Raw genomic sequence first — 27,694 nt, 5'->3', positions numbered from 1 at the left:
GAATGAGTGTCTGGTCTGTCTACTGTTTGTTATGATACTCATTATGCATTTTTGAATGGCATTAGTAGAAATGGACCATGACTAACAACGATTAATAATGCACTCCTCCCTGCACAACACTCACACGCAAGTACACACACTCACACACACACACACACACACACACACATACACACACACACACACACACACACACACACACACACACACACACACACACACACACACACACACACACACACACACACACACACACACACACACACACACACACACACACATAGTTGCATACACCTTAGAGGCAGATATGGGCACTCGAGCACATCAGCGATGCCAGCCATGTCTGCTTGCTTCAGACCTCCGTGTCCTCACTACGGGAGAGAGCGGAAAGGCCAGGCGTCTACGCGAGGATTAATTATGTTTAAAGGGGATATTTAAGACGGGCCTGCGTGCATTTCAATTTGACGTAGGCGCTACTTCTGCGATGACAGCGTTTAGAGCTTCACCGTCATCTCTTTCAGCTCCTCCGGTCATGAGGAAGGAGATAATTTCATTAAATGTAAAATGCTCAAATAAAGAAAAAGGCCAATGCCAGTCTAGCTGCTCTCCACCTGTTCTTTCATCTCATTCTATGTCAGGGCTAAGATACCAGATACTGAGCCTGAGAGATGGTTCCGAAACCCGGTAATCCTGTTCTGATTAAGATATTGGCCTGGCCTTTTGGGAGCTTTCTACTGTGGGTGTTCTCTAATCTGTTCGAATCATGACACCCACACACGCACACGCAGACACACACACATACAGAATTGTGCATCACCTCAGGGAGATTGTTGTACTATCCACTCCAGTGACTGGAGGACATTACAGCTCAGCGTAGATATAAATCTGGCCTCCCACCATTCTGCCAGGTAATGTACAATACAACCTGGCTCTATCTTTGGTATAATACTCAGAAAGAGATACCCTTGGCAAAAATCCTTTATCTCACCCCTGCACAGCAAAATTCGATTGGTAAATTGAACACTGTGGGTTTTCAATTTAACACTTTTGAAGTGTGTATATGACAACCAGCAAAAAGTGTTGAATTGACACTTTTCAAAGTGTTGCCCTTTTAACACAGATACTTTCCAACACCAGTGGCATTAAAATGTTACACAAACTCTGTGTTAAAGGTAATGGTGTTCACTGATACCTTGTATTTAACACTTGTATTGCATTTTTACACTAGGTCAGTGTTAAAGGTGCGCTGGTATGGTGTTCACTGATACCTTCTCCAGTGTTAAAGCAACACTGAGATTGTTCAATTTAACACTGGTCAAATGTCTATATGGATCCACACTTTCAGTGTTAAATGAACACATTGCTTAGTGTACAGCGTTATTTGCATATTTAAAATCAAAATCAAATCAAGCTTTATTTTTACAGCACATTTCAGACATGGAATGCAACACAATGTGCTTCACAGGAAAAACTAAGAAAATTAAGAGAATAAAAACGTAAATATTTACTACACAACAAACATAAGAGGATAAAAAACAAAAGAATAACAATAAAACTGAACGACTAAAAAAGGAGTCTCTTATAAATATGTCCACAGTTTCGGCCCCCCTCAGGTTCAGTGGCAGGCTATATCAGAGGCATAGTAACAATGGCTGCCTCTCCATACCTCTTGTTTCTAGGCTTTGGGATGGTTAAAAGGCCAGTTCCAGAAGACCTGAGGGACCTACTGGGTACATAACTTAAAAGCATGTCTGACATGTATTGGGGAGCACAATCGTGGATTGATTTAAAAACCAATAGAAGAATCTTAAAATGTATTCTAAAACTCACAGGCAGCCAGTGCAGAGACATTAAAACCGGTGTAATATGTGCTCTCCTTCTGGTCTTGGTCAGTACCCATGCTGCAGCATTCTGTATGTTTTGCAGTAGACCAGTGGCTTTCTTGTGTAGACGAGACAGGAGAGCATTACAGTAGTCAAGCCTAATTATAATAAAAGCATGGATGAGTCTCTCTGTATCAGCCTGAGAGAGAAATGGCCACACCTTGGTAATGTTCCTCAGCTGGTAAAAAGATATATTGGTCACATTCCTAATGTGTGATTCGAAATGGAGTTCAGAATCTAAAATAACACCTAGGTTTTTTACCTGGTGTTTTATCTTTATTGCCGTGAATTAAAATGTGAGGCCAGATTCTCTTTCTGTGTTTTGACTCCAACAATAAATACCTCGGTCTTGCCTTGATTTAGCTGGAGGAAGTTGCAAGCCATCCAAGTTTTTAAATCAATAATACAATAATACAGTAAACTAATAATTTATCCGTGGAGCTTAAATCCTCTGGTGACACAGAGATGTAAAGATGTGTATTGGCTGCGTAGCAGTGAAAATCATTGCTGTGCTTTCCCATAATGCCTTTGGAGTAAATTGTAGAGTCACAACCCATTACCCTATTTGTTAGTGACAGAGACTTGGTTGTTGTATTCATAAATGTTCAGTCCTGTGGCCTTCATAAAGTGAGCTCCGAAGCAAATATGTTATAAAAAAAGTATAATATAACACAAAATATAAAGCCTTAGTATGAGAGCCTAGTTTTAACATAATTCAGTGGACTGAAGCGCGTAGTTTACAAGCAAAATCAGGCTTTCAATTTATTTTACATTTAACTAGGCAAGTCAGTTAAGAACACATTTTTATCTACAATAACAGCCTACACAGGCCAAACCCGGATGACGCTGGGCCAATTGTGCTCTGCCCTTCAGGACTCCCAATCACAGCTGGATACAGCCTGGATTTGAACCAGTTACGCCTCTTGCACTGAGATGCAGTGCCTTAAACCGCTGCGCTGAGATGCAGTGCCTTAGACTGCTGAACCACTCAGAAGTCCAAAGTCACATAATTATTTCAAGTCACATTATGCTGGCTTACAAAGTGATGTGAAAATATGCAGGGAAATATGATATTGAGGGGCTTGGTTTTGATATAACACTGGTTATTAACACCAACAATGGGGTTATTTTACACCATTGAGTGTTAATTTAAAACTTACAGAGTTAGTTTAGCACCTGAATCAACACTAGAAATGTTGCACTGAAACACTAGGTGAAACTGGCAACACTAGCTGCCATTCACTCCATTCATAAAGTAACACCACAACAAACACCAAAACTGCTTACACCAGGATATGAACACTGGCGATTTTGCTGTGTGAGATGTCTGGAGCATTTGACATGTATGACATTTCTCATATACAGTAGCACCCCCCCCCCCCCCCAAAAAAAAGATTTTATATATATATATATATATATATATATATATATATTTTTTTTTTTTTACAATGTAACAGTAATATTACTGAAGATGAGTCACAGTTATCTACATCTCGTAATGTTACATAATTGTTTAATGTTATACCACACAGACCACCAAGATATGGGAAATTTACAGTATCACGTATAGTCAAGGTGGAGAATGATGCCCAGGAAACCTCAGCCGATAGCAGTTCAATCTGTGTATCTTTCACAGTTTGAGTGAGATAAATTGTTATTGAAATACGTATCTGTGCTCTGGATTGGAATCTTTCAAAAGATAAGTTGGATGTAGAGAATATTTGTAAGGTGGCTTTTCATGAACAAACTAAAAGGCAACAACCTCTCTATGAGGTTGTGCTATTCCCAGTGTATATGGTCTTTTTCCCCTCTTGCATCTTACATGGATCAATTGGGTGTAGGTGGACCCCCGGAGGTTGAGGAAATCACACCACTCTTATTTAAGTTTCCATCGCCTTCATCATTACCTTTCATAGCCACACGGATGGTAGGCCAGAGGGTTTCCTATCCTAGCAAAGTGCTCCAGTCCCCACACTTTTATTTCCTCCTCCCAAGACGAATGTCAAGGATCCCTGTCTTTTTGCAGGGAGAGTGGCCTACCCCTCTGCCTCCAGCACTGGGGAGAGGGAGACAGCGAGATAAATGTGCGGCGGCTACAATGCGTCTGCTTCGGCAGCACCGGAGGCGGAGGGAGTCACGGTGCGATGCCGATGTGGGGCCATGCCGCGATAGCGACAGAAGGATTTTAATCATCGCCTCTCCCCAGGAATGACACGGGTGCAGCACAACAGAGATATAGAGCGAGGGGGGCTGGCACCCAGCAGACAAACAACAGCCTGGCGACATAGCCGTGCGGATTAGCACTGTCGCTCTGTGAGAAATATGTGTGCTGCTGGCCAGGCGGGCGGCAGGCGTCGGGAGGAGAAAACACATTGCAATTTTTTTTTACCCCCACATGCTGGAATAAGGATTCATGGCATCATTAACCACAGCCTATATCTCTTGGGCACCAATGCACAGAGCTGATATTAAATAAGTATATCAATTGTATGTGAAGCCTATCTTTGTTTAGTGAGATTATTCACTTGGTTTACCGCTGGCTGCACACACTTAACATATTTTCTTACGGGCTACATTTCAAGTTTTTGGGGTAAGCCATTGTTGTTGTTGTAGCTGTTGTTGTTGTTTGAATGTAGCCATTAGCCAACTTTTTCGAACAGACAACTTCTTCTTTTCCAGAATTCTTTAAGACGGTTTTGTTCTTTCAAGTTAGAACTTTATTGTTTTCTGTCTCTGTGGTGGTAGTGATAGAGTTGAGAGAACAGGGAAAGTTTTGTTTGTTTTGTACCTAGCCTGGTTTGAGGGACCTCTGTTGGATTGAAGGCTTGAAGCAAGCTCTCTGATGCATGTCAGCAAACAGGGTTCACAGGTGTCACAACAGCTGACACTGGGGCACTGTTGATGCTCTTTAATTGGCTACAAGGTTACACAGTGGGGGAAACTAGCAGCAAACCCGATGAATCTATGAATAGATGGATGGATGAATGGATGGAGGAAAGGGGGATACAGCTAGGAACAGGAGAAGATGGATGTATCCAATCCACACATCCACACATACAGTAGCTCCATAGACAGATGCTTTGACAAACATGAAGGCATCAGGCGTTAAAAATAAACCAGCTTCTCGACTGACATGTTCTGACTCCTCATCTTAAACTGGGAACCAAAGCATTGACTAAGAGGCAGCTGTGGTTTTCTCCCAGTAGGAAAACTTCACCCACTATTCATTAGTTTGTGCTACTACTTGACTTTATTGACCGTCATTATGTTGTGGCGAGAGCATGGCAGAGGCCTCAGATAAAGAGGTGGACGGCGTCGTAAAATGTTGCTAATTGAGTCACTTACTTCGACTGGGCCAATAACAGACTATCTGATTTGTAAGTATAACAAATGTTCAGGCAGTTGGTTTAAATACCTTGAAACACTGTTTTTCCTCGGCGAACCCAGGCTTCATTTGTGAGATGTATGCATCTTTTTGTCAAGTCTTCAGGCTGCGTTCACTATGTTGCTGTGAGAGTGTGTATGATTGTGGGTGGTCATCAGGTGTAGGGGTGGATACACAGGTACATTCCAAAGACAATAGCAATAACGTCCTATTCTTTACAATAGAGTCCAATGGACCTCTCTATGCAATATCTGGATTTTTAGGAAAGCGTCTTCAAACCAATGCATATGTAATTACTCGACTTAACCTGAATTTGGAGGGAAAGATAGAGAAAGTTTCGTTTCCCACTACAAATTTATTTGCACGATTTAACCAAATCAATGCATGTGAAATGCATGTGAAAAAGGTAATTCAAATAACCAAATTCAACCTAGCTAATTTCCGATTTATACGAAATTGTATGACTACAGAGGTAGCAAAACTGTACTTCAAATCTATGATACTCCCCCACTTAACATACTGCTTGACTAGTTGGGCACAAGCTTGCTGTACAACATAAAGACCTATTCAGTCTGTCTACAAACAGGCTCTCAAAGTGCTTGATAGGAAGCCCAATAGCCATCATCACTGTTACATCCTCAGAAAGCATGAGCTCCTGAGTTGGGATAATCTTGTGCAATACACCGATGCATGTCTTGTATTCAAGATCCTAAATGGCCTGCCCCCCCCACTCAGTATTTTGTTAAACAGAAAACCCCAACATATGGCAGCAGATTCACAAGGTCTGCCATGAGAGGTGACTGTATAGTTCCCTTAAGGAAAAGCACCTTTAGTAAATCCGTTTTCTCTGTGAAAGCTTCCCATGTCTGGAATACACTGCCATCAGACACACATAATTGCACCACATATCACACTTTCACAAAATGCTTGAAGACATGGCTAAAGGTCAATCAGATTTGTGAACATGGTCCCTAGCTGTGTGTTGTCGCTTTCCATGTTATCTGTTGTCTGTAGCTTGTGAGGTGTGGAAACACTTTGTTGCATTTATGAATTTTGTCTTGCTGCTTTTTGTCCTATGTTGCTCTGTCTGTATGCTATGTCTTGCTTGTCATATGTTGCTATTGTGTATATTGTAATTGTTTTTAACAACCTGCCTAGAGACTGCGGTTGAAAATTGGCCGGCTGGCTAAAACCGGCACTTTTACTGAAATGTTGATTAATGTGCACTGTCCCTGTAAAAATAAAATAAACTCAAACTCAAACTCGATGTTTGGATCATACATGGCAAGAATATGTGCCTAGTTCTTGAGTAGTTATGATCAAATTTTGTCCAGAACACACAGATACCGTTTTTTCAACATTGTCATCCTCTGGTCTTCTATTTTATTAAGGTCTCTTAAGGTCAAGTCCCCTGAGATGTGCTTGTGTGAATTATAAATGTCTCGCATATCCCATTGATATCAATGTTTGATTAAGTGGGAGTTTGATTCAGCCCCATAACCACTCTGTTTGATTATTTAATATTCACCATAGTCTAATTAAAAACTCATATTTCGGGAATGAAAACTGAAGAGGGGTTGAAAAGGCTACCCAGTTTTTCTTATTTTTTGTAAGAGTCACAGTGTATCACACTTACATGACAAATGCAATGTATCTTGACTTAACAGATTGCAATAAACCAAACTTAACTCAGACTGACTTCATCCCCAAGATTATTTGATTAGTTAATTCTGTATCAAGCTCAAAGAGAGAGACTTAGGGGCTATTCTCATTGACAAACATTTAAGGAGACGCAGCGTGACGATATTTCAATTGACATACAGTATGTACATACACTTTTCAATTTACATTACATACTTGCCTTACTGTACCTTTCGTTGTGGATGGAAATGTGACATTCTTGCTCTGCAGCTCCAAATTTACTGTAAATATCAGCATCACAGTAGCCAATGACTAGTCAGTAAGCTTGAAAAATTCAAATGAAACCTTTCCACTAAAACATATTAGCTAGATGTTAGGTTTATGTTCTCGATCATACACGCATTAAGTGTAGCTTGCATGACAAAAACACAGCTAGCTAGCTATGCCAGCTAATAACACGAGCATATCAAACATGAAAGTTTACCCCTCTCATAGAAAGTTTACCCCTCTCAAGACGTGACAAATACGTATGTTTACATTACAGTAATATCTCTCAAGAATCGATACCTCTCGAGAATTAATACCTCTCGAGAATCTCTCAAAATTCTCCTTAATTCTCATTAATGAAAAAAAAACTTAGAGAGAGCAAGCAAACCTACGTGATCCAAACTGTTTTTCTCGGCTTCCTGAGCTAGCTACTTAATGAGTAATCTTCCATGTTCCGTAGGAATCCCCAATAAGTGCCTTTTAATTTTTTATTCTGAGCTGTAAGTCATTAACCATGAATGCAACAGTAATTGCCTTATAATGATTAGGACTTTTTGCCATTAAAGATTTGTGGTAATTTTGTGGGATTATTACGATTTTCATCTTTAGAGTCAGGAGATAAAATGCTGATTTCCATTTCATAAGTTGGTGTATTCTTTCAAAAGCAATTACCATTAAGCAACTGCATAGGGCCACAGGCCTTTGCTATAGATAACATTTTTCTCAGCACCTACAGAGAGATAGTGTATAAAGTTGACCATAGAAGTGTTTTCACTTTAGTGTTCGGATTGGACACAAAAGGTTAAGATTGTTTGACACTTTAAGTCCATGTTTCTTCTCACAAAAGGGAACCATCAACAGGTGCAGCAGTGCCAATAACCCAGATAAACAAGTGCATAACAACTTATTTTCAAGCAAGAGTTAGGCATCTTTGGAGGCATTTGCTTTTTTTCTCTGCTCCTGTCATCCCTCTCTCCCTCTCCTCACCTGTCATCTCTCTCTCTCTCTCTCTCTCTCTCTCTCTCTCTCTCTCTCTCTCTCTCTCATCAAGCTTTCTTTCTCGATTACTCTCTACTCCTGTTATCCCTCAATCTCCTCTCATGTCCCGCCTCTCTATCCACTCTTGTCATCCCTTGCAATCTATCTATCTCTCTCTCTCCTCTCCCATCATCCCCTCTCCCTTTTCACTCTTATCTTCTACTCTTATCATCCCTTTCTCTTCTTTCCTGTCATCCCTTTCTCTCTCTCTCCCTCTTTCTCATCTCCAGGCGTCGTCCGGACGGCACTGCCCAACATGGACCGAGAGGTGAAGGACCAGTACGTGTTAGTCATCCAGGCTAAAGACATGGTGGGCCAGATGGGCGGCCTCTCCGGCACCACCTCTGTCACGGTCACCCTCACTGATGTCAATGACAACCCGCCACGCTTCTCTCGTAGTAAGAGTCCTATATGCTTTGTTCGTCACTAAATCTGACGACATGCCCTCTATCTATTTCCCTCAGACAAAGCCCTAAACCCCTCCATTCACTGTCATTGCAGTCTCACTATGGTGGAGGTTTGACATAAATCTCTGCAATCACTCTCGTTCACAATGGCAGACGCGTACAGTAGGGGAGAAAGCTTTGGGTGAAAATGTAGTCTATGCTTGATATTGCAGATTCATTCAACTACAGTACCCCTTTCAAGCGTATGCGTGATTTTGCTGTTCGTCGTGGGTTCACTGCCCCTTTCTGACTAATGGTCAAAGGCTTCAAATGCAGTTTGCCCTAGAAGGTATACACCTTTCTCCCGCTCCCCTCACTCCACATCAGAGTTGAGGGATTTCTGCAAACATGGATACCAGGATCAATCAGGCTCCATTTTTTGTTGTCATCAGCCTATTTCACGGCGCGCTAATGGGTTCCTGGCCAGGCGTTGGGATTCAAAGGCATGAGGTGCTTCTCATGATAATCTGTGGCCCTGGCAATTGCTTTATCGCTGATAGTCCCTCCGACCACCGCTGCCTAGGCTGTTACACTCACTGCTGGACTGCCATGAAGTCAAGTCAATTTGCTGGAACCCGGAGGGGTGGGGGGCAGGTTCAAGTTTGCACAACAAATCGGCAATGCCGCTTTAACCCAGCACTGTTTTGCTGCGTGTGCTGGGAAGAAAGATGCTTTGGGACCAGGTTGGGTGTGAAGTCACCCCCCACCCCCACCCCATCTGTATCCCCCCCACCTCCCACCCAAGGTCATGGGTCAGAATCAATAGAGTATGACAGAGCACCACAGCTGATAGTCTAGAAGCACTAGCCCTTGGAGGAGAGAAGAGGAGGGAAGTGAAGGCTGGAGGCACAAGGACAGAGAGGAGGGGCGGTTACCAGGGGGCAAAGAGGGGCATACACAGTACGAAGGGAGGGGAAGAAATGCATTTTTGGGGGTCTTCCACAGCGAATTAAAAAGCCATTACAAAGATTACACAGCGGCAAACAATGTCAAGCAGATTAGCATTTGGAGCGCGATGTCGGGAACCACTGGGGTGAGAAACACGGAAAGATCTGGTAATGAGCTCCGTCATGGTGATTGGGGAGATTATGATTATTTATATGATTCCCTCCTTTTTTTCTTATGAGAGTGCTTTATGTCAGGGAGGTGCAGACAAAGACACCGGGAGCACAATGGAAGAGTTTGCTTGTAATAGAATCTTCCAGTGAACATTTCATCCCACCGAAGCATATTCCGCAGGTTCTCCCATTCACTTTGGTCAAGAGATATTCTGTTTCATGTAGAGTAGAGTGGTCAGAATACGTAATACGTTTTCATATGAATACAAACAACTCCATTGTTATAAAAATGTTAAGGTTCAATAAAAAATATATTTGCCCTCTCCACCATAAATGTCTTGAATGTAAAACTAGTAATTTAATATTATTGTCACTATTTCCTCATATATTTGGATAAAACTCATCCTGGACCATTACTTTGTAGTGTGACCACTCATTGTGAGAGAGGGAACTCAAAGGCAGCTGTAGTGCACTATGAATCTGAGCGGCTAAGGAGTAAGAAAACCACCTCATCTCTAACTACTACTTCTCTTTCCTCCAGAGAACTATCAGTACATGGTGCTGGAGTCCTTGCCCGTGGCGTCCGTGGTGGCCAGGGTCAAGGCTCTGGACAATGACATAGGCCCCAATGCAGAGATGGAGTATAGGATCATGGAGGACGGACCTGGGGTGTTCAACATCACTACAGACGAGGACACGCAAGAGGGCATCATCATCCTTCAAAAGGTACACATGCTGTTTCCTTATAGGCTGTGGCCTCAAGCCAGGTTTGTCACAGGGTCCAATCTGATCTTTTGTTTGTTTTCGCCGTCACCGATCATAGACGAGTGCCACAGAGTGGAAAGTCATGCAGACAATAAACACAGACAATAAATGTGTCACATCAATGGCCCTCCTATATTATAGGGCTACAACTGTGCGCCCAATAAGCCAAACAGATGACAACATATCTTCCAAACACTATTATTTAGAAATGCCTTTCACTGTGATGTGTTGTGTGCCTTTTCTCACAATCAATAGTTTGCTTTCACACTACACAGTAAGTCAATATAAAACGTCTGGATGAAAAATATATTTGTGATAGAGAGTCTGATTATGTGCAAGATTGCATAGGGTCGTTGGACTCTAGCGCCAGCATTTCTTCAATCTACTGGTGTAGCGCAAGGCCATGTTGCCATGAGCGATGCACATACAAATATCTTTATGGCTTTGCCCTCACCATTTACAGCAAATGTGGCCAGTGCAGTGTGCTTAGAATCCAGCCAATTAGGATGGGCTCCACCTTGACCGGAAGGTTACTGTCAATTTCATTTTGAAGAAATGTGAAATAGCTTTTAATTTCAATTTTTGTTTTGTCTGTTTACTTTATGTTTGTCTCAGCCTTTAGACTTTGAGACCAAGAACAGCTTTAACCTGCGAATCGAAGCCACCAATCGGAATATCGACCCTGCGTTTGTGCACCTGGGTTCGTTCAGCGACACCACGTCGGTCAAGGTGACGGTGGAAGACGTGAACGAGCCGCCTGTGTTCCCCACACAGCTTAACAAGATGGTGGTCTCCGAGGACGCCAGAGTGGGCATCTCCATCGGGAGGGTCTCCGCTCACGACCCTGACTCCTCCAACAGTGCCATCAGGTAGAACCCAGCTCTCCAGTTATTATATGCCATTACAGGCAGTTCCTCTGTTGTCCCAGCCATTTTCTCAAGTGGCCCCTTTTTCTTAAAATAACTTCGCCCCCATGCAACAGAGTGGCGAATTCAAGCCATATAACCCATTTCTTTCAGCATGTTGCCACAGCAGGTTGACAGGAGGACCAAACACCTTTTGATCAGTACTGTAAATACACGTTCACGTTCCAGTGCCTCAATAGCACCTCACTGACAGAGTTCTAAACTCCCTCTGTGACTGTGCGACATGCACTGAAGCCAGATGTCGTGCGTTCGAGGGACTGCAACATTTGTAAAAGTGAAATGCCATCTAAAAATGAGCAAAGGGCATTCCCCCAGGAGGGTCAACAGTTTGTACCAGCTCCATTGCATTTATAACACAACACAACCACTCAGAAAGGCAATCTGCCCCATGTCACTCATGAGACTCCCTCTCATTACGCATTAATTGAAAATAAAAGTGTTGTGTGGTAGTATTCATGCTCGGGGCGTTAGGATTGTTAGTAATCTTAATCAGAAAATCTAATTACACCGCCATTGTGGGTGTAAATTGCCTCTTTTTGCTGCTGTGGAGGCTTTCAGCGCCTGCAATAATATGGCCCTACCTCTGTTGAAATTAGAATTATTGTGGAACTAATGCAGCCACAAGAGTCAAATTACATTGAATAATACCCTTTGGATACCAGCTAATTGAAGTTGTCTTTTTTTCCAGAAATATAAGCTGCTGTATAGAAATTGATAGTGTTTGTTCTGTGTTCAGCATTAATGTATTGCTGTCCAATTTCACATTTCTACCTTAAAAACTTTGATTGAGAGCAGTTCTCGTCAAAATCTAAAGGTTGCAGAAACCTCTCATTCATAGTTCAACATCATGATCATTTAATCTAGCGTTAAAAATTGATAAGAAAATGGCAAAATTGCACTTGTTGACACTCAATAATGTTCTATGCCAATGTACTGAAACCAGAAGCACTTTAAAATAGTTAATTTGACAACGTTGGAAGGTGGAAAGTTCTTATTCCTTCAGAAATGTTTAAAGACAGAAATGATTACATGTAAAATCCTTAGAACTTTCTTCAAAAGGAAAATACCTCATCATAGCTACGTGTCTGACTGTGTGTCTGTCATTCTGCCTGTCTGCCTGCCTGCCTCTGTCTGTCTGTCTCCAGGTACTCCATAGACAGAAACACAGACCTGGAGCGTTTCTTCAACGTGGATGCTCTGAGTGGGGTCATAAGCACAGCCAAACCCCTGGATCGAGAGGTCAACTCTGTCCACAACCTCACTATCCTTGCCATGGAAAGCCGTAAGTACATGTGCGCGCACACACACACACACACGTCTGCCAGTCTGACTAGTTCGTTTTATGAAGGCCCTGCATAAAGTATTGTTGTCCTTTCTATCTTGTCATGTAGCCAACCCTCCCCCATATTCAACACCCCACAATGCCACTGCTTCGTCATGACTGCATTAACGTGACGAAGCGTGTGGGACGCGGCGGGGTTGTCAGGGGAATCTTAATTCTGACGTAAGGTGGGAGCTTTCGACCTCTGGGTCTCCGTGAGTCGCGGCGTGTGAGTGGCAAGCTGCTAACTAAGGGCAGGCGCAGGTGAATTATGCTCATGTGATGTGGGGGAGAAGAGGAGAGAAAAGAGAGGTGCCGGAGTGCCTTTGAGACGTCCTTCCATGGCTTTAAGGACAAAGAGGCCCTCGCATTCCCCCCCTTACGTGTCTTTTTGTTGAGCAAAACTTTTTGTGGAAGGTACTACGCAGCGCACAGACTCCATCGGGCGCTCAATGTCGTCAAGATACTGTACGTCGAGTTTCCTGGTAGGCCTATTTGGTGGGGAAACTGTGAAGCCAGCTCTTTAGCCTATTGCCTGTTTCTGTTTGAGACTTTTATTAATGCCCCAGGGTAGTGATTGGGGACACTGCCCTGTGTAGGGTGCCGTCTTTCGGATGGGACGTTAAACGGGTGTCCTGACTCTCTAAGGTCATTAAAGATCCCATGGCACTTATCGTAAGAGTAGGGGTGTTAACCCCGGTGTCCTGGCTAAATTCCCAGTTTGGCCCTCAAATTCCCAGTCTGGCCCTCAAACCATCATGGTCACCTAATAATCCCCAGTTTACAATTGGCTCATTCATCCCCCTCCTCTCCCCTGTAACTATTACCCAGGTCGTTGCTGTAAATGAGAACGTGTTCTCAGTCAATTTACCTGGTAAAATAACGGATAAATTCAATTAAATTAAAGAGTGTGAAACAATGTTGAATCTGTTTGCTGCTTTTCATTAATTTATGCATAGTTGTTCTTTATATGCCCTTAAAAAACTGTTTTCCTATGGCCAGAATATTATCTATAAGCAATTGCATATTGAATTTTTATCAGTTATAAAAATAGATCTAAATGGATCTGGTAAAATACAGACATTTGGACGTTTCAATTAAACAAATACTTTTTCACCTGATTATAGAAACTGAAACATTGTGATTTTAGAGACACAAAGTAACAGCCTATGATTAAAGGGTTAGTATATACTGGGCTCTCACCATCATCATCATTATTCACATCATTCCAGTTCAATCATGTCACAATTATCAGATTTGGTATTGACATGAGTGAGCAGGCTTTCCGAGTGAGTAGACACATGGGCAGGCCTACCAACGGAAAACGTCTGAAAACAAAAATGATTATGATATTTGGACCACAGAAATCCCATGTTGATATAAAGTGTCTGCCTTTTTTGCCTACATTTATATAGAACAACATCACAAAATCCATTTGGCCTACGTCTTTTTTATTTTTGTCTCAATATGTTGCAGAAAATGTTGGTTATTTCAAATTTCAATATTTTGAATTGACTGTTTATAGGCTATTATAGTACAGATCTATCCAAGGTTCAACTTTAAGACAAGGGCATCTTGAAAACAATCTGTATTTGTCCATTTCTCCCATAGTTCCTATTTTCAATGAAGCAATTGTATACAGTGTATTCATGACAGATTCACAAGACTATAATATTTAAATCATACATGGCCTTAAGTACATTTAAATCATTTTCACCTCTTTTTTTTCTTTTTTCTTTTTATATATATTTTTTAATTTGACCCCTTTTTCTCCCCAATTTCATGGTTTCTCCCCAATAGCTACTATCTTGTCTCATCGCTACAACTCCCGTACAGGCTCGGGAGAGATGAAGGTTGAAAGTCATGCGTCCTCCAATACACAACCCAACCAAGCCGCACTGCTTCTTAACACAGTGCGCATCCAACCCAGAAGCCAGCCGCACCAATGTGTCGGAGGAAACACCGTGCACCTGGCAACCTTGGTTAGCGCACACTGCACCCGGCCAACCACAGGAGTCGCTGGTGCGCGATGAGACAAGGACATCCCTACTGCCCCTCCCTAACCCGGACGACGCTAGGCCAATTGTGCGTCGCCCCACGGACCTCCCGGTTGCGGCTGGTTACGACAGAGTCTGGGCGCGAACCCAGAGTCTCTGATGGCACAGCTGGCACTGCAGTACAGCGCCCTTAAACAATGCGCCACCCGGGAGGCCCCCATTTTCAACATTGGAATGTGATAACATTGGAATGTGGTAAAGTGCTGCCCTACCTAGCTGGTGAGGACACTCAGGTGAAGCCATTGAATAAAATAAATTACAATGAAATAAAGCTTTTTAGCTTTTGAACCTGTTTTAAAAATAAAAATGTATAATCGCCACTATCCTTTTTTTAATGTATGTGTCACGCCCTGGCCATAGAGAGGTTTTTATTCTCTATTTTGGTTAGGCCAGGGTAAGACTAGGGTGGGCATTCTAGTTTCTTTATTTCTATGTTTTGGCCGGGTATGGTTCTCAATCAGGGACAGCTGTCGATCGTTGTCTCTGATTGGGAATCATACTTAGGCAGCCTTTTTCCCACCTGTGTTTTGTGGGTAGTTGTTTTCTGTATAGTTTATGCACCTTACAGAACTGTTTCGGGTTTTCCACTTTGTTATTTTGTTCAAGTGTTTTGACTAATAAAGAATCATGAACACTTACCACGCTGCGTTTTGGTCCGATCCTCATTACGGCGAGAGCCGTGACAGTATGAGACATCAAAACATTCCAGATAAACCTCTCCTGCTATCAGAACAGCTGTTCACTTTACTGTCATTTGGAAAATAATTTGAAAAATCAGCTGATGATTGTTGAAACAGGGTTCAAGTTCAATGTCAGTTCCCACTTGCTTCAAGATGTTAACAATTGTTCCTGTACACCAGAAAACGTAACTAACTGAACTAAACTAAACTATCGCATCGTATCACTCACTTCTGTCATCAGGAAGAAGTTTGAGAGGCTAATAAAGGATCATATCACCTCCATCTTACCTGAAACCCTAGATCCACTACAATTGGAATACCGCCCCATCAGATCCACGGATGACGCAATCGCCATCGCACCGCACACTGTCCTATCCCATCTGGACAAGAAGAATACCCATGTAAGAATGCTGTTCATTGACTATAGCTCAGCCTTCAACACCATACTGCCCTCCAAGCTCATTACTAAGTTTGGGGCCCTGGGTCTGAACCCCATCCTGTGCAACTGGATCCTGGACTTCCTGACTGGCTGACCCCAAGTGGTAAAGCCCTCTACTGTACTCCCTGATCACAGATGACTGTGTGGCCACGCATGTCTCCAACTCAATATTCAAGTTTACAAACAATACAACATTACCATCAACATGAGACAGCCTACGTGGAGGAGGTGAGGGCCCTGGCAGTGTGGTTCCAGGAAAATAACCTCTCCCTCAAAGTCCACAAAATTAAGGTGCTGATAGTGGACTTCAGGAGACAGCAGGAGGAAGCATGCATCCATGCACATCGACGGGACCGCAGTGTAGAAGGTGAAAAGCTTCAAGTTTCTCGGCGTGCACATCACTGACAACCTGAAATGGTCCACAAAGACTATTCAACCTCAGAAGGTTGAAGAAATTCAGCTTGATCCCTAAGACCTCCAAGACCTCCCAAGTGGTGCAGCGGTCTAAGGCACTGCAACTCCATGCTAGAGGCGTCACTAGAGACCCTGGTTAGATTCCAGGCTGTATCACAACCGGCCATGATTGGGAGCCCCATAGGATGATCCAGCGTCATCCAAGTTAGTGTTTTCCTGGCGTAGGCCATCATTGTAAATAAGAATGTGTTCTTAACTGGCTTGCCTAGTTAAATCAAGGTTAAATAAATAAAAATAAAAGACCCTCACAATCTTCTACCGTTGCACCATTGAGAGCATCCTACTGGGCTGTATCACCGCCTGGTTCAGGAACTGCACTGGTCGAAACCGCAGGGCTCTCCAGAGGATAGTGTGGTCAGTCCAACGCATCACTGGGGGCACACCGCCTGCCCTGCAGGACATCTACAGCACCCAGTGTCACAGGAAGGACAAGAAGATCATCAAGGACTTCAGCAACCCGAACCACGGCCTGTTCACCCCGCTACCATCTAGAAGGCGGAGACAGTTCAGGTGCATCAAATTTGGGACCGAAAAACAGCTCCAAGCCATCAGACTGTTAAATAGTCACCACTAGCTGGCCTCTGCCCAGTGCCCTGCCCTCAACTTTAGTCGTTGTTACTAGCCGGCACACTGTACTCAACCCTGCACCTTAGAGAGTCATTGAACACTGGTCACTTTAATAATGTTTACATACTGCTTTACCCACTTCATATGTATTTACTGAATTCTAGTCAAGGCTCATCCTATACTTTATAACTACTGCTGTTCACACGTTGTATATTCATATACTGTCCATAATGTCTATTAACACCATCATTTACAGTTGAAGTCGGAAGTTTACATACACCTTTGTCAAATACATTTAAACTCAGTTTTTCACACTTCCTGACATATAATCCTAGTAAAGATTCCCTGTTTTAGGTCAGTTAGGATCACCACTTTATTTTAAGAATGTGAAATGTTCAAAACTATGGTTTGTTCACAAGAAATGTGTGGAGTGGTTGAAAAGTCAAAAGTTTGGACACCCATACTCATTCAAGGGTTTTCCTTTATTTGTACTATTTTCTACATTGTACATTAATACTGAAGACATCACAACTATGAAATAACACATATGGAATCATGTAGTAACCAAAAACGTGAGGATCTGGGGCCCATGCCAAATCTTTTCAGCCTCTTAAGGGGGAAGAGGTGTTGTCTTGCCCTCTTCACAACTGTGTTGGTGTGTGTGGATCATGATAGATCCTTAGTGATGTGGACACAGAAAACTTGAAGCTCTCGACCCGCTCAACTACCGCTCTGTCGATGTGAATGGATGTGTACCCTCCATTTCCTGTAGTCCACGATTTGCTCCTTTGTCTTGCTGACATTGAGGGAGAGATTGTTCTGGCACCCCACTGACAGGTCTCTCTGACCTCCTCCCTATAGGCTGTCTCATCGTTGTCGGTGATCAGGCCTACTACCGTCACCAATGATGGTGTTGAAGTCGCTTGCAACCATGCAGTGGTGGGTGAACAGAGAGTACAGGGGGGGGAGTAAGCACGCACCCCTGAGGGGCTTTCTTGTTGATGGTCAATTTGGCAGATGTGTTGTTACTTACCCTCGTCACCTATGTTGAACGCTGAGCTGTAGTCATTGAACAGCAATCTCACATGGGTGATCCTTTTTTCCAGAGGGGAAAGGGCAGTATGGAGTGCAATAGAGATTGCACCATCAGTGGGTCTGCTGGGGCGATATGCGAATCAGTCTTCTCCTCGATGCACAAATAGTCACGAAACCAAACATGGTAATCACCATCCCTCAAGTAAATGCCTTGTTATTCAACCATAAATATAGGCGTAAGACGAATGTTCAAATAATACTTCTTCCTCTTGTCTCGATATAGTAACACATAGGGAGTAAACATCTTTAATAATAACTGTACTAAATGTCATAACAGCCCTTCACTGAGGAGTCGTTGGCCTCTGACACAGTCAGACTTCTATTCTCTTCACAGCGGAAAGTGGCAGCTGTAGAATCAGGCGTCCAAACAGTCTCTCTCAGAGCCCAGGACGCCTTTTTACACTATTTATAGTAAATGGGCTTTTTGTGACAAAAGTTGGCAGAGGAGCACTACTTCTAGCTAAGGGATCTTGTTCATTTGAGACGTGGTCGGTCAGCGCTCACATTTCATCCGCACTCTGACTCTGCTCCGAACATGCCAATGACAACAAATCTGTGCCCGGGGGTACCACACGTCCTATTCACTACTGTCAAATCAGCCGCTCCCGAATGTCAGCCAGCGCGCCATCTCTCCTGTCAGCGTGGCTGCTGACGCCAGGCTAAATCATCGTCCATCCAGGCTCTCAGGAGCCAGCCGTTTATATTCAGTGCCACATTGGTGTCAGAGAGGGGAGCCAGTGGTGGAGCCTGTGGTGCCGGATGCTCTGTACTACAACTACACAGTCACCTGCATCTGAAATGGCATCCTATTCGCTATATACTGCAGTGCTTTCAGCAGAGCTGGGTTCTATATAGTGCACTATATAGGGTATAGGATGCCATTTATTTAGCATCCCTAGCCTTTACCACCACAGCTTTAGCTCCACTCCAATCATAATCAGCTGCTTGATCATGTTGGCTGATCCCCATCAGAGCAACTAAGGATGCCAGTTCACAGAGAAAGCCTTGTATATTATATTAGAACGGGCACTTTTGGCCACAATTTGCTAATTTTGCTCGACCTTTGTGATTCATTAAAAAGACATGCGAAAGCTCGATAGTAGGGAAAGTGGAGGAGGGTGACAAAGTTAAGACAGGGTAAAGTATTGAAAGTTATAGCTGGAGTCAAACTGTGATATAAACTCTTTCTCTCTGTCTTTCAGATGATCCAACCCAGGTTGGAAAAGGTTTTGCTGTCATTACGGTGCTGGACATCAATGACAACCCTCCGGTATTTGCCATTGAGTATGAGACCCTCTTGTGTGAGAATGCCGCACCTGGACAGGTGAGAAACTGAAGATAATGTACGTTTTCTGATGGGGAAGGAAATGATATACATTGCTTATATACTTTTAAAATGTCAGATATTTAATAATTTAGTGTGTTCCTCACACACTGTTTGATTACCATTGGTTGGCATCATGCGGCCTTTGGAAACCAATGTTCCCAATAGAACTTGAATCGGTCCCAGACTGCATGGATCATCCCCTTTCAAAGCTTGAGGTAATTTCAGGGAGACACTTTTAGATCAAATTGCAGGTATTGTTGGTGTTTGTATCCTTAATTAGCAATGTTACAGTCATTTCTGCTGCTGCTGCCAGCTGAATTAATGACAGTGTTTGAATTTCCCGTGGCTCTACAATGATATCATAGAGTAACATGATATTTCATGCTGGGGTGGAGTGGGTGTTGCCCGGGTCTGATTCCTCATTCGGAGTGTGTGTGTGCGTGCGTGTGCATGTGTGTGTGTATAATTAGAGGATCAGTGTGGCGGGCACTGGAGCGGAAAATGCATCACAACATTATGCAAATGAAACAGGGGAAGGCTGGAATTTAGTTTCAGAAAGGCGTGTCAGGCGCTTTAGCCGTGCAATACATTCTCTCTGTGTTTAGCATTTGGCCTCATTGTCGCCAAATGACTGCTGCAATGGCAATTCGTCTACTCTTGGCATTTGGAAAACACAATCAGAGGGGGGAAAAGGCAAGCATGTAGAACTGAATAAGTACGATTGATCAAAATGATGCATTGATTTGGGAATGGCTATTAGTAGGCCTGTTTAAATATGTTATTTACATTCCCCTTGATCACAGTGGGGTGTACAAGAATAACAAAATGATTTGATTTGGAAAATGAAAGCAGTTTTACGTAGCCTACACATTCGTCTTGTAGCCACAGTATGATATAAATCCGTTCTGCCATGGGAGCCAGTTAAACTCTTTGGTTTGGGGACAATTTGCCTTCAAGTCTGTAGGATCGTTAAAAGGCTATTGGTAGTTTGGTAGTCCATTTGACGCAAAACTGAATGAACAGCTTAACCTCTGTTGCCCGCCTATCCCATCAAGTAGATTGTTTGGTCGATTAAGAGTTTCAATGTGTTGACATTTCTTGTTCTCACATATTTAATGGTCTCACTCCACAAATGAGTCATTACCTTGGAGTGAAATTATAATTTTCTTGATTGAGGTGTTTGAAAATATTACATCATTGTGTTGAAATGTTGGACCATATTGTGTAGCATGCCATCTCCTGTCCATGCCCTTTGAATAGCATTATTTTTAGGACTTTGCTTTTTCTCTTTCAATAAAAAGCTCTCTGCTGCACTTTAAGCTAGCCTATACATCACATGCATTTGTCCTTGTCACACCATGATACATGAGGAAATTGCTTTACCTTTACGTGCCATCACCTTCCTTACCTTGTTCTCATACACTACAGTTGTGTGTCAGAGGCAGCCCAGGGTTTGACTCAGAGTAGGAGTGCTGATCTAGGATCGTGTCTCCCCTGTCTGTGTAATCTTATTCAAACTGATCCTAGAGGAGCAGTGCTTGAATTGTTTTCTTTCAAATCCTTGATTGAGCTTGCCTGGCAAAATCAGACTAATTGAATACTCCCAAATCTTCAAACCACCAGTCTCTCTGGCTCTCCAGGCTGGATCAATCAAACACTTAAAATATTTAAAAGTAAACACTATTTGAACACAGGTCTGGTCAACGCACTGGTCTAATTATTCTTTTATTTTTTTTTATTTTTTTATTTCACCTTTATTTAACCAGGTAGGCAAGTTGAGAACAAGTTCTCATTTACAATTGCGACCTGGCCAAGATAAAGCAAAGCAGTTCGACAGATAAAACGACACAGAGTTACACATGGAGTAAAAACAAACATACAGTCAATAATGCAGTATAAACAAGTCTATATACAATGTGAGCAAATGAGGTGAGAAGGGAGGTAAAGGCAAAAAAGGCCATGATGGCAAAGTAAATACAATATAGCAAGTAAAATACTGGAATGGTAGTTTTGCAATGGAAGAATGTGCAAAGTAGAAATAAAAATAATGGGGTGCAAAGGAGCAAAATAAATAAATAAATAAAAATTAAATACAGTTGGGAAAGAGGTAGTTGTTTGGGCTAAATTATAGGTGGGCTATGTACAGGTGCAGTAATCTGTGAGCTGCTCTGACAGTTGGTGCTTAAAGCTAGTGAGGGAGATAAGTGTTTCCAGTTTCAGAGATTTTTGTAGTTCGTTCCAGTCATTGGCAGCAGAGAACTGGAAGGAGAGGCGGCCAAAGAAAGAATTGGTTTTGGGGGTGACTAGAGAGATATACCTGCTGGAGCGTGTGCTACAGGTGGGAGATGCTATGGTGACCAGCGAGCTGAGATAAGGGGGGACTTTACCTAGCAGGGTCTTGTAGATGACATGGAGCCAGTGGGTTTGGCGACGAGTATGAAGCGAGGGCCAGCCAACGAGAGCGTACAGGTCACAATGGTGGGTAGTATATGGGGCTTTGGTGATAAAACGGATTGCACTGTGATAGACTGCATCCAATTTGTTGAGTAGGGTATTGGAGGCTATTTTGTAAATGACATCGCCAAAGTCGAGGATTGGTAGGATGGTCAGTTTTACAAGGGTATGTTTGGCAGCATGAGTGAAGGATGCTTTGTTGCGAAATAGGAAGCCAATTCTAGATTTAACTTTGGATTGGAGATGTTTGATATGGGTCTGGAAGGAGAGTTTACAGTCTAACCAGACACCTAAGTATTTGTAGTTGTCCACGTATTCTAAGTCAGAGCCGTCCAGAGTAGTGATGTTGGACAGGCGGGTAGGTGCAGGTAGCGATCGGTTGAAGAGCATGCATTTAGTTTTACTTGTATTTAAGAGCAATTGGAGGCCACGGAAGGAGAGTTGTATGGCATTGAAGCTTGCCTGGAGGGTTGTTAACACAGTGTCCAAAGAAGGGCCGGAAGTATACAGAATTATTGCTTCCCTCATACCTGTAAAAGTGCCAGGCCAATGTGTCATGGTTGACCTGTTTAACCATATGTACCACACATGCATTTAGTTTTAAGAGCATGCATTTAGTTTTACTTGTATTTAAGAGCAATTGGAGGCCACGGAAGGAGAGTTGTATGGCATTGAAGCTTGCCTGGAGGGTTGTTAACACAGTGTCCAAAGAAGGGCCGGAAGTATACAGAATTATTGCTTCCCTCATACCTGTAAAAGTGCCAGGCCAATGTGTAATGGTTGACCTGTTTAACCATATGTACCACACATGTTTTCTTTAGACAGAACTCGTTCAACAGCACCACTTTTCCCCCTTTTTTTGAAGAGAATGGTGCTGCAGGCGATGGCTGCCGTTTTACGTGCTCCAACTGTGCTATTTTGTTAATTTTTTCAGGTTGTTTGTAACTTGTTTTTTAAAACTTATTTTGTACATAATGTTGCTGCTACCATCACTTATGGTATCACTCACTTCTGGACATCAGAACAGGGATAATTCACCTCGAACTGTACAGAGATTTTTCTTTAATGAGTCTGACGTGATGGATGTACTGCTTTCTTGGAAACGGGCCCTAATCCCCGTAATATGCACAAAGAAAAGACGGAGAAAAAGGGGGCGGAGGTCGGGCTGCCTTCCTAGAATTCATAGTCGAGTGTGTAAACCCCCTTTACCATCAGTCCTATTAGCCAACGTGCAATCATTGGATAACAAAATGGATGAGCTCCAATCAAGGATATCCTACCAACGGGACATTAAAAACTGCAATATCTTATGTTTCACTGAGTTGTGGCTAAACGACAGCAGGCAGGGTTTTCGACGCATCTTCAAGATAGAACAGCTGCCTCCGGTCATACAAGGGGTGGCAGTCTGAGTCTATTTATAAATAACAGCTGGTGCACAAAGTCTCTACATTTTGCTCACCTGAGGTAGAGTATCTCATGATAAGCTGTAGACCACACTAGTTACCAATAAAGTTTTCATCTATAATTTTTGTAGCTGTCTATTTATCACCACAAACCGATGCTGGCACTTAGACAGGACTCATCAAGCTGTATCGGGTCATAAGCAAACAGGAAAATGCTCATCCAGAGGCGGCGCTGCTAGTGGCTGGGGACTTTCATGCAGGGATACTTAAATCCATTTACCTAATTTCTACCAGCATGTTATATGTACAACCAGAGGAGAAAAAAACACTAGACCGCCTTTACTCCACACACAGAGACATGTACAAAGTTCTTCCTCGCCCTCCATTTGGCAAATCTGACCATAACTCTATCCTCCTGATTCCTGCTTACAAGCGAAAACTAAAGCAGAAAGTACCAGTGACTTGCTCAATACAGAAGTGATCAGAGGACGCAAATGCTAAGCTACAGGACTGTTTTGCTAGCACCTATTTGAGAATGCTATTAATTGACTACAGCTTGGCATTCAACACCATAGTGCCCTCATAGCTCATCACTAAGGGAAGGACCCTGGGACTAAACACCTCCGACTGCAACTGGATCCAGGACTTCCTGACTGGCTGCCCCCAGGAGGTAAGGGTAGGTAACAACACATCTGCCACACTGATCCTCAGCACAGGGGCCCCTCAGGGGTGTATGCTCAGTCCCCTCCTGTACTCTGCATGGCCAAGCACGACTCCAACGCCATCACTAAGTTTGCCGATGACACAACAGTGGTAGGCCTGATCACCAACAACAGTGAGACAGCCTATAGGGAGGAGGTCAGAGACATGGCAGTGTGGTGGCAGGATAACAATCTCTCCTTCAACGTGATCAAGACAAAGGAGATTATTGTGGACTACAGAATATGATTGTGGACTGAGCACACGCCCATTCTCATGGATTGGGATGTGTGGAGCAGGTTGAGTGTCCACATCACCAACAGACTATCATGGTCCAAACAAACCAAGACAGTCGTGAAGAGGGCAAGATTTGACATGGATCCTCAGATCCTCAAAAAGTTATTCAGCTGCATCATCGAGACTGGTTGCATCACTGCCTGGTATGGCAACTGCTCGGCCTACGGCCACAAGGCACTACAGAGGGTAGTGCGTACAGCCCAGTACATCATTGGGGCCAATCTTCCTGCCATCCAGGACCTCTATACCAGTCGGTGTCAGAGGAAGGCACTAAAGATTGCCAAGGACTGCAGCCACCCTAGTCATAGACTGTTCACTCTAAGGTCTACCTACACCTGTTGTATTCGGTGCATGTGACAAATCAAATTTGATTTGATTTTTTAATTTCTACACTGAAAAATTATGAGGTTAAAAAGAACCCAGCGCTGGTTAAATAGTGGACAGGACACACACATTGGGTTTCACTTAGCCTCGTCACAAACCAGGCTTCTCTAAAACGGGAAACCTGGGGAAGTTCCATAGCAGAAATTAGCTAAAGAGGGGTCGGAAACCTGGTGTAAATCAGTGACGCCTAGCAACACGACAAATCTTGCTTGGGGGGAGCTCCAAAGATGCTCACCAGATTAGTGCAGTAGGAGCATCTGTCAACAAAACAAGCATGGGTGACAAAACATTTTAGAATGTTTGCAGCATGCAGCATTTCTCTTTTATTTCGAGGTGAGCTAAAGTTCCAGGAAGAGGGTAGAAATGGTCTACAATGCTGGCCAAATCAATATTTTTAATTCTGATGTTTCTAATGTGATAATTGTCTGTAAAGGCTAGCATGAGGGGAAAGAAGTAGCTAGCCACAATGAGGTTAATTTTTACCTTGTCAGCTACCTACTGTAGGTATAACTAACTAGCTAGCTACTTGCTAGTTAAATATCTCTCAAGATTATAAAGCCAATAAAATGTTAAGAAAAACTGCATATTAGTGACCTAAAAGGTTAGCAGCTTATCTAAGGTCAGTGATACATACAGCAACCATGCACTGTCTATGGGACCAACTGCAATCATGTTGCAAGCAACATTGATAAAATGAACTAAATAAAATCAAATGAACCTCATACAATGTTACCTGTAATGCTCATCTTCTGTAACCTAATAGTCATCTCCTTATTTTCATACAGTACTGAACCCCCTCCCCTCTTTATTGCAGGATTGTGATGGATGATTAATCTACATTGACACTAGTTCATTTTAAACAATAGTTTACCAATTAAAATAAGTTTAAAAACTTCACTTCAAAGAATCAACAATTCATCACTTCAAAATGTACAAATAACTAATATGGAAAGATTAGACATCTTAATCTAAACAACAGTAGATAATTGAGTAGTAACAAGTAGGCTAATATTGCTAAAGCATGATTTCAGGTGAGAAGAAAGAAACGACATACCAGTGGTGGCGAACATTGCTCCACTGATCCCTGATCTACTGGGTGAGCAGACTTATTTTATTCCTGCTTTGCAATAGCACACTTGATTATCAACTCATTAGATTTGCTAAGTTGAGTCAGGAGTGTTATTTCTGGGCTGAAACAGAACCCTGCACACTCAGCAAATCTCCAGTAGGGTTGGCCTGCTCCAAATGTAGTAGGTTTATACATTGTGTGTGACCTTTAACTGTATTTTTGTTTACTTTTGATAACATAGGTCATAACATACTGTATAACCCATGTCATATAGGATATACCCTTAGTCTCTTGGGACATGCAAACAGGCTTTCACAGTTTAACATATCTGAGGACAAAAAAACATCACAAACAAACAGGCTTCATTATACTCAAATTTGACAGCACTGAAAAATATGTTGCTATTATCTCTCTGTCCTCAAACTCCTCCCCTCTAGGGACTTGAACTGGATAATCTTTTCATAATGCCCTCCCACGAAATGACCTGCCCTATTAGTAGCCTACACTGTCCCTTTACTGACAGCTGGAACGGAAATGTCAACCTATTCAATGGCTGTTATCTACAAATGTATTTGAAGACTGAGTTTTAATTTACAATGATTTGATTAAGATAGCTGGCTAATAGAACGTTAGCTAGCTGATGACGTTTAATTGACTTTGCTAAACAGTATGTAAAGTTAGCTAGCTAGCAGCTCTGTTTGCCTACAAAGTGGCCTACTGTAGCCAGCTAGCTAGCTAGCTAATAATACTGTTATGCTCGTCGTCGGATGATAAATGACCGGACCAAGGTGCAGCGTGGTAGGTGTACATTCTCTCTTTATTTGATAACGTAACACCGTGATTTTTAAAAAACACAAACCGAACGTAAAGCTAGTCGTGCATAAAGCAACAAACAAAGACAAGATCCCACAAAATCCAAAATAGACAGAAAAGCTGCCTCCGATTGGGAAACAAACACACCAACATAGAAATAGAAAACCTAGAATGCCCACCCTAATCACACCCTGACCTAACCAAATAGAGAAATAAAAAGGCTCTCTAAGGTCAGGGCGTGACAAATACATGGTTTTTTACCATTAAAAAAATGATTTACTTAAATCAATAAGTTCTCCCACTGCCTGTTTTTGGGGTCCTTACAGAAACAAAGTAATGGGCATTTTTCATGATATTTTAGGTGGGGTGGTAGAAAAGCTCAGCCAGCAGCCATGTGGACGAATAGACACACGTAATAAAGTCTGTCAACAGAGCAGTTAAGAACATGTTGACTTTACCAGCGTAATCCATTTCCAATTTCAATAAATATAACTTGATTACTTGAAAACTAGCACTTGAAACTAGCATAGGCAACAACTACCCGGATTGACAACTGTGTCACACATAACACACAGCACCCCTTCTACGGCTGTGTTGGGGGATGGTTCTTGAAATGTAACATACTGTAGTATAGTATTCTACAATATATTAAAACATTTTATAGTAAGCACAACAGGATCGAGGGATACTACAGTGTATAGTATAATATTCTATGGTATAAGTTTACTACATAATTCTATTGTAAGTACTGTAGTATTCTGTAGTAAACTGTAGTATTTTTTCATGTGGGTATGCCCCTACTAAGCCACGCCTCCAGTCTTACCATCTGACCTGGTGGACCCTAGCTCAATAACTCAGCATCAACAACCCAACTTAAAGAAAACAATGGGTTGTTTGTGACCCAACTGGCTAGGTCAAAATAACCCAATGTGTGTTATGTCCAATATTGACCAAAATTGGGTTGTTTTTAACACATCATTTTATAGAATGCACTGCCTGTGGCATTATGCAAATATAAAAAAATATAGAGATATAATAAAAAAATATATAAAAAGAAGGGGGAAAAGTTTACATTTGAGCTGGATAAAAACCCTATTTGAATAACAAGGAGCCATCAAGCTGTCTGTTTTATATCAGGATGGGTGGACTTGTTAGCCTTGCAGCTGTACAATGCAAAGCAGAGCCTCCCTATCTTTTTAATTAACA

At 42.4% G+C, this 27,694-nt stretch overlaps 1 protein-coding gene across 1 annotated transcript in view; it reads left to right on the top strand.

Moving 5' to 3' along the window:
* The window catches only part of LOC109899039 (cadherin-7), a 109,666-nt gene that overhangs the window by 56,175 nt on the left and 25,797 nt on the right, over window positions 1-27,694 (top strand). Inside the window, exons 5-9 of the mRNA XM_020494090.2 lie at window positions 8,445-8,612; window positions 10,260-10,444; window positions 11,099-11,352; window positions 12,555-12,691; window positions 19,245-19,366. Coding sequence (XP_020349679.1) covers window positions 8,445-8,612; window positions 10,260-10,444; window positions 11,099-11,352; window positions 12,555-12,691; window positions 19,245-19,366 — 866 coding nt within the window. The remainder of the gene's footprint in view (window positions 1-8,444; window positions 8,613-10,259; window positions 10,445-11,098; window positions 11,353-12,554; window positions 12,692-19,244; window positions 19,367-27,694) is intronic.

The sequence above is a fragment of the Oncorhynchus kisutch genome, linkage group LG11 (assembly GCF_002021735.2).
Source record: "Oncorhynchus kisutch isolate 150728-3 linkage group LG11, Okis_V2, whole genome shotgun sequence".
Taxonomy (NCBI): domain Eukaryota; kingdom Metazoa; phylum Chordata; class Actinopteri; order Salmoniformes; family Salmonidae; genus Oncorhynchus; species Oncorhynchus kisutch.
Note: the sequence above shows the minus strand (reverse complement) of the source record. Positions and strands in the feature narration are given on the sequence as shown.